Genomic DNA, 13,023 nt, shown 5'->3' with positions numbered 1-13,023 from the left:
TTTCTCTCTCTCTTTCTCTTCTCTCTCTCTCTTTCTCTCTCTTTCTCTCTCTCTCTTCCTCTCTCTCTCTCTCTCTCTCTCTCTCTCTCTCTCTCTTTCTCTCTCTCTTTCTCTCTCTCTCTCTCTCTCTCTCTCTCTCTCTTTCTCTCTCTCTTTCTCTCTCTCTCTCTCTCTTCTCTCTCTCTCTCTCTTTCTCTCTCTCTTTCTCTCTCTCTCTCTCTTTCTCTCTCTCTCTCTCTCTCTCTCTTCTTTTTCTCTCTCTCTCTTTTTCTCTCTCTCTCTTTCTCTCTCTCTCTCTCTGTATCCTTTCCTCTGAGCAGTACTCTGTTCTGGAGCTGGTGAGATGTGTCTTGTGTTCTCTGCATAATGTGGGTATCAGATGTGGTGGTGTTAGTGAGTAATTGCAAATGCTGTCTTTTCCCAGTGGTGTTTACAAATCTTCTAGGGTTGTCTGGCTGGGGAGGTCTGGTACCATCTCACTGCAGTGTGTGCTATAACTTTTCAAATTAATTTTCATCATTCTTTGAAGAATGTCTTGAATATGCTGTTAATTTCTGAGTGCTGCTAGAGCAGGGGTTTTGATTAGCTGTTTTTTCTGTACACTGCTATGTCCACACTGCAGCTGCAAGATATAATGGTAGCACATCTAGACACAAGTGTTAGCTTTAATCTAACCAGCTCAAGCAGAAGTAGTAGCATACTTGCAGCTACAGGCGAGTGTAGAGGCTTGCCCAGGATCCTGCACGTTTATACTGTGGCTCAAGCCCATACTGCTGTGACTTCATTTCTGTTGGTGTCCAGTGAGACTGACCTGAGGGTAAATACACACCTAACTGCAGTGTAGACTCTTCTCTAACTATAGGTGTATCTCATCAGTCCCATTTTTGTTTTTACCTGATGAACTCTTTATTGGTGCCGCAAGAGGTCCTGTTTTCAAAATCCTGGACACCAGAGTTGAAGTACAAAGACAAATTCTGGGAGGCCTTGTGTTTTTTCCCAAAGTGGAATTGAATTTACTGCTCATTCTCCTGTGGTATAACTCCAAGTCTTTGTATGCACACCAATTAACTTCTTAGGGTAGAGCTCCCATATTTTTCTTTTGATAGGAATAAGGACATAAGTGTCTTTGCAGCATGTTTATTACCTGTCTGGGATGCTTTAGACATACAGTGCAATGACTGTGTATTCAACAAGCACATGTTCACTATGTCTAGTACATTCCTGGTGTGTTACACTTACTGAACATGCACAGATCAGTTAAGCAAAAGCCGTTTGTCTAATAAGGGCCCAGATGTCTGACAGCCCAGTTGGAGCTACTAACTGATTCAAACAGAATTAGCTCCTCTGTCGCTCCAAACGGGCCATTCTTCCTCTCCCAGACTGTTCTCAAACTCTGTTCACCAACTGTGACTGACTTAACTAACCTAGTGTTCAGAGACCCCCACTCTCCTGATTTCTTCTCTATAGTAGTTTCTTCCCACTTATAGTAGTGTCTTCCAACCTGAATCATGCTTTGATTCTATGAATTTTTGCCTTCCTGTAAAAGCAGCCATGCTGCATTCAACCCAAAGCCCATTGTCTGCAGCGGCCAGTAACCAATGATCAATGAAGTGTATAAGATCAAAGCAAGCGTATGATTAATGTTGCTTTTTCACTGTATCTTTCAGATTGTCTTTCCAGGGAGGTAGCTGGTAAGCCAGAGGTGTGACATCTTTGTGTTTAATAGATTATTCTGCTATCGATGCGTCTCACTTTTTTGGGGACTCCTGTGAGCGTATGGTTTATTGTCATGACAGACCTCTGGAACAGAGTATCCCCCCCTAAATGTTGTGCCTGAAAATACATCACATTATTGTTTATAAATGCATGTGTAATCACTGTAATTATGTGCATGGAATCTTTAAAAAAAATTTTGACTTATGTCTATAGTAGCTGTAACATGACCTTTCTGAATCTCTTACAGACAAGAGCAGAGCAGTCCCAAGGTGCATACTTCTTGCCTGAGTTTGCACTTTCTCCACAGGGGAGTTTTCTTGAGGATACAACAGGGGAACAATTTCTCACTTATCGTTATGATGACCAGGTCAGTATGCCATATGTGAAAATGACAGAGCATTATCACGATCATGCAACTGTGAGATATAGAAGATTCCTGTGAAACAAATTAAGAAACAAATTGCTTGTTATCTTTTGAAGGTACACTAAACACACAGCAAGCTGAATGATCATGTATTATGCAAAAAAGAAAAAGTATTTAATTGTAGAAATAATGGACTAAAACCACCTATGGAAAATCTTAATAGGATGTAATAGAGGTGAAAGAAACAATGTATAGTATTAACTGTATAAATCTATTAACATATCATTAAAACTATGTGTAGTGTTAAATTGAGATTGCTCTTTCTGTGGATTGTTTGAACTATCCTAAACGGTTTTATTTCAGGGATATAAATTAATATTAAGGCAGATCTCTACTGCTATTTCTCAGCTTGTGAAAAGTTTAGCAAATTTCATTAATGCGTAAAGTTTTCAGAAAGGAAGGTTGAGCGAATTATAAAGAAACAGACATGAAGCATAATAATGGATGAAGCAGAGTGTTTAGAAAGCAACAAATTATGTATTTTAAAGTTAAATATCTGTAATGCTTTCTCCAGACCCATAGAAACATTATGTTAAACATGGAATATAGATATAAATGTAAAGAAAGCAACATGAAAGAAATGCTGTTAATCTTGGCAAAGGATCTGAAGTAAACCTAGGAAATATGTGGCATGCTGTGGAAATTTACTCATAACACAATGTGTTCCAGAAGCCAGTTGAACTCCACATCAAAACTGTCTGAATTACATTCATAGACACTTACAGTACATTTCTTAGTGTAAGAGGAGGGAAATTGTTAGGAAACAATTCATGTAAAAGTGAGAGAAGAGCAAATCTTGCCCTCCAGTCACAAGGTACAGTTCTCTCAAGTGATTGGCAGCTTTATTTCAAAGGATGATCTCCTTGCAGTAGCTACTATGAGGAAAAACATTTTGCTCATCAGCCACACTGTTTTTTTTTTTTTAAAAAAACAAACAAACTTTTGACTGAGGATCTGTTTAGGAAGACAAAAGGGAGAGGAAGAGATAATTAGAAAGCGTGCTGAGCTAGAAATTATTTAAATACAGTTGAAATATGTTTATGATAGTTCATACTTCTGTTACCCTAGAGGCTCTTGATTCATCCATAGAAAAGGTAGCTCAGATAAGATGTCCCCGGACCAAACACCTGGGAAAGCAATAACGTACGTAACAGTAAAATGCAGCTGCAACTCAGGCTGCATCTAATGACAGTCATAGAAAAACCTTTTAAAGGTTATACACTTTTGATCAAAATAATTTCCATTAAATGGAGCAGTTTTCAGAGAAGAAAACAATGAATCAAATATAACTGAGGGACAGTCTCTGTCTTTGAATAGATTTATTGTAATATGTGAATAGCATAGCTGACTGAAAACAAAACAAAAACCTCTAAAACTCCTCAAAAATACCACCATCCCTCTATACAGAATCCTATTCCAAGCCCACTTGCCGCTGGTGGAAAGACTTCCATTAGTTTCATTGGGATCTGAATCAGATCCTGGATACCGTCAGCTTTTGTTCTCTCACAATAGTGATTCGGCTTTGAAGCCTGCTCTTCCCAGACATTTGCAATGAGTAGTATGAAAGTAAATTTGAATTCTTGGATCTCAGAAGGGCACTCAAACCATCAAAGTTGAAAACAAAGGCAAATATATTAGTGGTTTCTCTTGAAATGAAATTCAGTCCTGCAGAAATTATTTATTAAAAAATATAAACATTTTAAAAGCAAATAGGAATTGGTATATATCTGTAGTTTACCTTACTGGGCACAAAGCAAGAATTCTTCAATAAACTGGAAAATTCTTCTTAATTTTCTGGGACAGTAATCGTAGAATTATAATAATGTACAGTTACAGTTTACTCACACTTTTGTTGATATGTTCATACAAAACTCTCAAATTCTTCATGTGTCCAAGCTGAGCTAGAAAATGTTCTTTTTTCCTGTATTTCATTCTACTTTTTCATATTATATTAACTCTATGAATAGAAGGATGACTTAGTGGAGGATGAAACTTCTTCATCAACTCCTTGAATTTTGTATACCGGTGTGTGTATATATATATAAGCATGGACACTAATTTACACTACCTGTGTAATTTGCTCCACGATTATGATGATTGGTCTGTCAACTGTGTTACTGACAACTATTTTGTAAAACCCTCCTTACATATTTATGAAATAAGTACCACTTATGGTACAGAGTATCTTGTAATCACTCTTAATGTTTATGAAGGGGACAAGTGTAGCAGTCAGCAGTGATCAGGATATGCAGATGAATAAAAAGAGAGAAATGGATGTAAATTGCATGGCCACTTTATTTTAAGTGTGCAAGGTATCCAACATTTAAATACAATCAGTACAGAAAGGTTGCTGCCTAATCCAAAACACAGAGCAGCTTCTCATACCCCTTGATCCACTTTAATTTCAGCAATTCACTTGCCATCCTCCACCCTTCCCTGTGAAGGGGTCCTAGCCTGTGGAGGCTTCACGTTTTCTCTTTTCCTGAGCACCAGAATTGGCCCTTTTGCTCTTGGACCTTCCTGTAGAGTCTTGGGGTTAATTCCTGAAGATTCCAAGTTAATTTAGTTGGAAAGGAAATGGGAAAAATGAAATAACCTTGTGCACTTGGCCCCAACAAACAAAGTTCGTTCTTGATCTCCAAGACAGGAGATCAATCTAACCCAGTCTGTTGAGAAAATCATACTGCCATTTGTAAATATGGAGGGAAGCAAAATAAAACAGAATGAGAGGCTCCCGAGCCTGAGGCGGAAGGTAAGAGAAGAGGGTTGGTCATGGCCTATGTCTTTTCAGCTAGCCAACAGGAGGCCAAGACCTTCACAATAAAAGCGATCCTTCTATATGTTCCCCAGTGTGCCCTTCCCCTTTAGCACCATTCATCAGACCAAAAAAATCTCCAGTTGGATGAGATGGATGGGTATTATTTTTATACAGCATCATCATTATCGTCATGATCCAAGATTAGTTTTCTTACATCTTCCAAACACAGGAATGTTTCAAAGGGGTTTTCTTTGGCTGTTCTGTGTGATGTTTTTCAAGCAGGGAGCCAGTTTAATCAGGATCATTCATTCCTTTGTTAGTAAGTAATCTCAGTAAAATAGAACTAGCTGTTACTTAAATATTCAAAAATATTTGCTATCTGAAAAGACAAGCTTACAAGTTGAAATGGAAGACAAATAAATATTAACGGGAACACACTGTACTCTGTCCTAGCCCAACAGAATTGCATATGGATTCATCTTGTACATGTAAGATAGTACATTTTGTTCTGGTTTAATCTGGCAGGACTGTGCACTCATTTTTGTATAGGATTGCACTAACCTCTTTGCATATTCAGTTGCTATGTGTGCACTGAGGAATTATAGGCAGATTAAATTCTTTGGCTAGATAGCTTCTAAATTCAGTTAATATATCTCCCACCCCCCATTTATTTATTAAAATTATAGAAGAAAATGCCTTTTAGGGCCTGATTAGATGCTTTATTCATTGAGCTATTTTTGTGGCTTCTGGATATAAATGGTGCATAAAATAGTTTGACACATTTATTCTTTTAGTTTCAGGGGAAAAAAAACCTCAGTAATTCAAAGCAAATACTTTTGAGCCCCCCCCCCCCAAAGGTATACGTACAGCATTTTGTTAAAACTCCTGCATTGTTCAGCAAGCTATGTTTTCCATCAGCGCATTGCATATACTGTTTCTGAAGTTCTATGGAGTGAATGTAATTTAGATCTAACTTAGCACCAAATAGATTTTGATGTGTAGCCAAAGGCTTCATTTGCCTTTAGAAATTTAAGACTGAAAAAGCTGCCCCTCTGCCATTATTATGGATAAGTTTTAAAATAAATTATATAAATAAATAGCCCTTCTCCCTACTTTGAGATATGAGTTGAACATTTATGTTTATGAGTTGAATATTTACTTTCCTGGCTTTCTTTTTTCTTTTTCTTTTTTTTTTTTTTGGCTTTTCACCTTTTAATCTACTACAAGGCTTTTTTTTTTTCTTTTTTTTTTTTTTTTTTCCAGAATACTAGTAGTACTGGAAAGCTTTCTTGGAGAAATTAAATGTTCTTGTTTTCTGACACTTAAGGTATTGCTTCCAAATATTAAAACCATTCCATATGACGGACCACCAACAAGAACCGCAGTGAGAACTTGGTTGGGCAGAATATGTTTGAAGTACCTTTCCGCTTTGGTTGGCTGGCTGAAGGAGACAGCTCTTGGGCGGGAGGCAGGAGGGGTCAATGAAAAAAGAGGATATCTTATTTTGTTAAGAGAAAATGCTTGCTTGACTAGTTAGCTTTCTAGCTGACTTTACTCCTTCTATGTTTTATGATGTTTACCAATTTAAGCTCCTAATGAGAAGAATTCCTGATTTTGGAATTAGACATATAGCTCTAAATGAGCCAATCTTGGCAAAAAAATGTAGTGTTTCTAAACAAATCTTCTTAAAAAAATGCAGTCAGTAAGAGCAGTAAATATTGGCATCTTGGAAAACCACCCAGCAAGCAGTTAAAATAATGAAAATCTACACTTTCTGATCTGAGTGTTTAGATATGCTAAGTAAGGTGGAAGCCTGTGAGTCTGAGAGAGCAAACTTGAGAGAGTAAATATTCTGATATATGCCTTGTTCTCCATAAGGAGAAATACTCTGGCTTGGTTTGCACTTGGGGGCCAAAGTGGGAAGGATGGTGTGTAAAAGGAGGACTTCAAGAGTGAATGCAGAGATGGTCAGAAAAGAATTTTTCAGAACCTGTTACATCCCCATGCGTGCATTATAAGGAAGGTTCTTGTAAGAACGCAAGATACTATATTGACTAGTATCCTAGGAAGTGCTATGATAGGTCTTACTTGTACTGAAAAATAAATAAAATTTTAGTAGACTTATTCTGTGTTTTCATTGTTGTAGTTGTTTCTAGCAATTGTGTTGGTCACAGTTAATCGAATGGCTTGAGGAAATCTGGGCTTATATCCTTTGGGATCATATAAACATTTTTTTGACTCATATTCTTTCCAATGAAACCATGGACTTGACAGTGTCAATGCACTATTCAAATATAATTCCAAACCAGCTATGTTACATTGCTTGCAATGATTCATAAACAAACTGTTAGTGATCTGTATTTCAGTTATTATTTGCAGTAAGCCAGCAATATGTATTTGTGTTATTGTGCAAGTATTGCATATTATATAAAGTAAACTTCATTACACTGTGGAAATAAGTCATCTTATGGATCCTGCTGTGTTGACAGAAGAGGTGTTAGTCCCCTTTTTCCAGCCATTTCTTCCACCTGCTTTTCCCACTCCACCTGCTGCTGCTGACTGTCCTCGCTGAGCTGCTGGTGGAGCTGTATGCAAGTCCTGGCCTGGACATGAGCAACAGCAGCTCTCCAGTGTCTGCTTGCTGACTGTGCCCCTTATTCCATCTCATGTGGACCAGTTCATTTGCAAGTGAAATACCAGTGAAATGGAGCTAGAAATTTTTAGGCTTGGAGATGAGTCCTATAAGGGCCAAAACTTGACTTATTTCAACTTAAAATATCAGTGAAGACAAGTTCCAATCTGGGCAAAGGAGGAAGATGTCTAGTTAGCTGTATGCCTGCTGCTCAAGTACATAAAGCCCAAGCATTATCCTTTTGAGAAGGAGCCAGAAACTTGTGTTATACTGTGACATAACATTTTTATTGATGTCCTGAAGAAGCTTTCTGAACTATTAAATACTAACATCTTGAATCCCAATCTGTAGCTCTTCATTCAGAAGATTTTTTTTTGGAATAAAGCAAGCTTTTCTTAAGCGGACGTCTAGTTCAGGAGTTTTTCTATACTGCAAAACTCCCACCAGTGAAAACTTCTAGTGATTTAGGTTGCATATCTTGTGAGTGAGCCAACAGATCCAATTCTGTCCAAGCACCAAAGGTGTACCTCCTACTACTTCACTACCGGACTTTCAATATCAAGTTAGAAACATTGCTCTTCAGTTGAGTAAGGGACTAATCTTGCTGCCCTTACTCAGCCAATGTACTAGTGTTAGAGTAGTAACTTAGCGTTCGGCACAAATCTCAGACTTTAATCCTGCAAGTAGCTCTACTGTGTTAGCTAGTACTACTTGTGTGAATAACAAATTGTAGGATCAGGATAGACCTACTCCATGCTAATCCTGCAGAAGTTAATATGAGGTTTTAAACCATGTTCAAAGGGAGTTTAAAGACTTATGTTTGTAAGTCTGTATGAAAATGAAATGCATGATTTGGCATTTTAGTGGAAATTTAACTGAAGGTGATGTTAAATGCTCCCTAATTTTTTTTTATCTTCTTTTTACACTTTTGTGTGTATAGAGCTTAATTACAACTTCTTTATTTTTAAGGCTTTTTTAAAAGTGTAACTTATTTGGATAAGGAAACTAGATCCTTAATCTAGTGAAATGTGTTTCTAATTTGGAGTGGGAGGGAGGGAAGGGAGGCAGGTATTAAGAACAAATGAAAACCACTTATGATTTCAGGCAAAGCTACTTTCATATACTGTATAAATCAATAGGTATGGTCCGTTTCAAAAATCTTAGTTACTTTTAGGCTAGCTGCTTGCTGGAAGGGTGTGGCTAGTATATGAACAAGTAATTAAATCAGTGATATGTTCTGTATGTAATTGCTTAGTGGACTGAAAGGTGTTCTAACTTGTTTGTATATTGGCAAAGCAAATAGGGAACTGGCACTATTTAAAGCATAGACTAACTTTTTAAGTGCAGGGTTTTGTTTTTGACAGAGAATATTGAAATTGCTGCATGCAGTACATAGAGGCTTTTTTTCTTTGTATACTAAGCACTGCAGACTTTCTTGCTGTGTTTGTTTTACTGCTTTAGTCCCTTTCTGCCAAGGGCCTCTATGTAAACCTGTTTGCTGAAGCCCATAGGTTTGTCCTCTTGCTAGCTGCAGGGTAAGTGCCTTCACAGGGAATCTGTAATAATACAATTTGCACACAAAACACATTTCATATTATTTGAAGTTTGATTAAATACCTGCTACGATGGGTACATAAGGCTGTAATCCTATTCCTGCTGAATTCTGTGGAAAAACTCTTTGGCCTGCATCCTTAGTCCTGCTGTGGCTGGGATAATACTGGCTTCACCAGCTGGCAGAGTGCTCCTGGGTAGCCAGACCAGCCCCTGTATTAACCTTTTGTAAATGCCTCACAGAAATGACTTCTCAAGGAAGAATGGAGAATGGGCAAGGACCCTGGTCCACTGGGTGCTAGACAAATACGGAGGCTGCTTTAACTGATGATAGAAGGCTATACAGCGATTCACAGAGCCTAGCTGTATGCCCCTGCTTGGAGTGGTAAGAGCAGCTTGGACCCAGCATGTGACTGGGACCACTGACTTAAGTAGAAAGGGGATTCTGATTAGAGGAAATATTTATTTGTAGGACTCATGTGAGAAATGAATCAGGAGTATCTTTTCTAATACAAAAAATGCAGCTTAATTGTTAAAACACAATACTTTCTGATATACTTGGTTTGCTTTCTTCTCTTTTTTTCTTGAACGAGTTTTTGGGGACGCATTATATCTTTATTCAGTTCAAAAGATTGGTCTATTTCAAAGCAACAAACCGAAAGTGCCTTATTTTTATAGTGCCTCTGCTATGCATGTTTTTCATAACAGACTAGAATTTTTGTCCATTTTTCATGTTCTGAAGTTTTTAATTTTACAAATTCCCGAAGTATGTTTGTCAACTCCTTGTGATACAAGTGTTTTTTTGTTTTCTCAGAACAGCGAGAAGACTCTGTACTTGGACAAATATTCTATTGTAAAGAAATACATGAATTCTGATGAAATGAATAAACAATAAATATACAGACTAGACCTTCATTTGACTTCCCTTCTTTACTGGAGAACAGTGATTAAATAGTGAGAGATTGATACAGTGTGAGGGGAATTTACCCCTGCCCACCTTGTGCTCCCGGTGCACCCCTAGCAGCTGGCACATGTGCTTATCCAAGAATTTTGATGTTGATAAAGTCTTAGCTTCAGCCTTCTAAATTAAGACTCTGAAAGGTCTGGAGGTAGCAAAAATGATCCCATGCTTAAACTGCTCTGACGCACCACTGCTATCATCTGTTACTGAGAGTTCATTGAGATATAGTAGAGAAAAGCTTTTAAAGCAAAGGTATGTTTCAAGTACTTGCAGGAAATGTGATGTTTGGACCTGGGTCGGGAAAGCCATTCTTTGGATTCTGTGCAGAAAAGAGGACGTTTTAGACTGATTAATTCACCAACGGGGCTTTATCAATTTGCTTATGCAATGTTTAAGTGATGACAATACATTTAGAACAACATCTTTTCACTTGTCGCAGTCATGACTAGAACAGATTGTATTTAATTCTTCAGTAGTAGAGGCAAACTTCTCAAGCTGTTCAGAAGCTCCTATATTGCTGAGTTTTTCATGAAGAATGAGTGTGAGCTGAATTTTTTTGCTTCTTTGCTCCTGCCACAGATAACATTTAAAGACCTGTGAGAGTTTATAGCAGCTTCTTGCTGTTAGCAGCATGTTTAACATGGAAAGCATTAGTGGAAAAATAAAAATCCTTCAGTTTTTATTGGCTCTGAAATAATACTGAGTAAAATACTGGCTTGATAAAAAATTAATCATTCTATGAAAGGTGTTTCTGATATCGTTCTATTGTTTTGCAAGGCAGTGGGTAATTTAAATGGAATTTACATGGTCCGTGCCCCTGTAGAGCATGTGGATAATATCCCTCACATCCTTTACAGTCGTCCTTTTGGGGATCTCCAGCATGGAGAACAGATTTAATGTTAGATGTCACAACGACCTTTTTGGTAGAGGTAAATACTTAGAACTACACAAATCTCGTCCAGTTTATATGCTACTAATGTGGAAGGTGCAGTGAAAAGCCTTTTTAAAAAAACCTGCAGGTCTTGGCTTTGTTTCTAGAAATAGTTAAAATGGCACTTGGTATCATTAGCACTTGCGTAATGAACAAGCCTTGGGACAACTCAAGAACAATGTCTTCACCGCTTCAAACAGTTATTTCACTTCACGCCATTTAATAATAATTGTCAGCATTGCCAGTAAACCTGATTTATTTCCACTAACTGCGACTTCAAAAGCTGTTCTTTCACAAGAAAGAAAATTACATACATTACTAATTTTGGCAGTAATAGCAAAAACAGTAAATACGGGCTCTTGAGAGGATCATTAACAACTGTAGTTACTGTTTCCAGAGTTTAGAAAGTGTTACAGGTTGTGATACTGTATGATCTGAAGCATTTTAATGGTCATAATGTGAAACAAACTTTACCTGACTTTGCAGCATGCATTGATAATATATTGTTGATATAATGGCAAAATAAGGGGACTGTCTCTTCTATTTCCCAGCTTTCAGCAATTATGATTTCTGTTGTTTTATTCAGTAAAAGTGTGTTTATGTGCTATAATCAAGTGATCTGGCTGCAGCATAGCCTGGAAGGGCAGGAGAAGTTTTTTCTTTAGTGACTGGATGCTGAATTGTTATGCTGTTTTATAAGCAGCTGTCTCTGTTTGCAGAGGGGAGTATGCCCTTGGTACGTTACGAGACTGCTGGGGTGATGATTGAAAAGCGAGAAGGTTAAACAACTCTGAGCAGAGGAAAGTGCCATTCTTCACTGGTTTTGCTACAGAAAGCAGAACTAATTTGCAAGGCAGCTTGTCGAATGGGCAAGAATGTGCATTAAGGTCAAGATCAGAATGAGGCTATGTGAAAGAAAGAATATTTACAAAGTGCATTTGGAAAAAAAGAAGAGGAGATGCAGATTTCGGAGAGGGAGAGAGAGGTAGCTGCAGTCCTCATTAAACAGCCTGATGCAGTGTGTGTTGCGAGTGCCAGATTGTGCGTAGTTTCCCATCACCTTTGCTGCTGAGCCTAGTCTTGGAGGCTTACTGGCACTTGATTTAAGGATGCATGGGATGACTATGGCTTTCAGTGACTAAAATGGGAGGGTATTTTGCAATAGGGTTGAAAAATTTAATATGGGAAACAATGTTATTCATCTTATTTCATGTTATGAAAGCTCAGTGATACTTTTTCTTTTTCATTCTCCCTCTGCTTTCTGTACAGAAACTACTTGCTTTATTTGGGCTGTGTCCTAAAAAGTATTGCTTATCTGCTAATGCCTTTAAATCATTACCCCCACGAAAGCACTTAAGCTTGGATGCAACTCCTAGTATGCAGAATGTTCTATGGATGTCAGTGGATCTTTTTGCACGTCTAAATTTCTGTTCAGAAGTAAAAGCTTTGCTTGTGTGCAGTTTGAGGCAATGGTTGAAGGTAATTCAGTACTTTGCTTGGGTGTTTAATGCGCTATTTATAGAGTAATGCTCTACTAATACTAGTCTTCAGCACATTAATGTACTTAATATGAATTGTAAGTCTAAAGTTTTTGGAAAGTAGTAAATCAAATGCTCTTCCCTCCCCCCCCCCCCCTTTTCCCCACAGACAGGCAGCTGTTAAGCTGATTCCTTGTCTAGAGGAGCAGCAGTCACAGGACTCTGAAGATAGAAAACATCCTGAACTTTTTTTTTAATAGGCTTGGAGTATTTATTACGCTTGACCTCTTGCCACTTGAGAATATGGAATTTAGCTTTGTAAAGATATTATTGCTAGTAACATTGAAGTCTTCATGTTTGTCCTGTTATGATATAAGAGAAAGTATTTTAGCACTTTGGTATTATAAGCTTTGCTCCTTGTACCAGTTTTATGTTGCTTAGGAGAAAAAGGATTTTTTTGTGTGTATGTGTGTGCCACGTTAGCTGGTTTGCAGGTTCATGGCAGACTAGAATATTTGTGCATGAGTAAGACAAATTAGCAGTAATATGCCAGTGTATTAAAAAGCATGTTT

The 13,023-nt window shown here is 37.7% G+C and overlaps 1 protein-coding gene across 6 annotated transcripts in view; it reads left to right on the top strand.

Moving 5' to 3' along the window:
* The window catches only part of ADAMTSL3 (ADAMTS like 3), a 207,712-nt gene that overhangs the window by 41,754 nt on the left and 152,935 nt on the right, over nucleotides 1–13,023 (top strand). For all 6 annotated transcript variants that reach the window (XM_068957980.1, XM_068957979.1, XM_009681289.2 and 3 more), the window contains exon 3: nucleotides 1,964–2,083. In XM_068957980.1, coding sequence (XP_068814081.1) covers nucleotides 1,964–2,083 — 120 coding nt within the window. The remainder of the gene's footprint in view (nucleotides 1–1,963; nucleotides 2,084–13,023) is intronic.

This window comes from Struthio camelus, chromosome 12 (assembly GCF_040807025.1).
Source record: "Struthio camelus isolate bStrCam1 chromosome 12, bStrCam1.hap1, whole genome shotgun sequence".
Lineage (NCBI taxonomy): Eukaryota > Metazoa > Chordata > Aves > Struthioniformes > Struthionidae > Struthio > Struthio camelus.
Note: the sequence above shows the minus strand (reverse complement) of the source record. Positions and strands in the feature narration are given on the sequence as shown.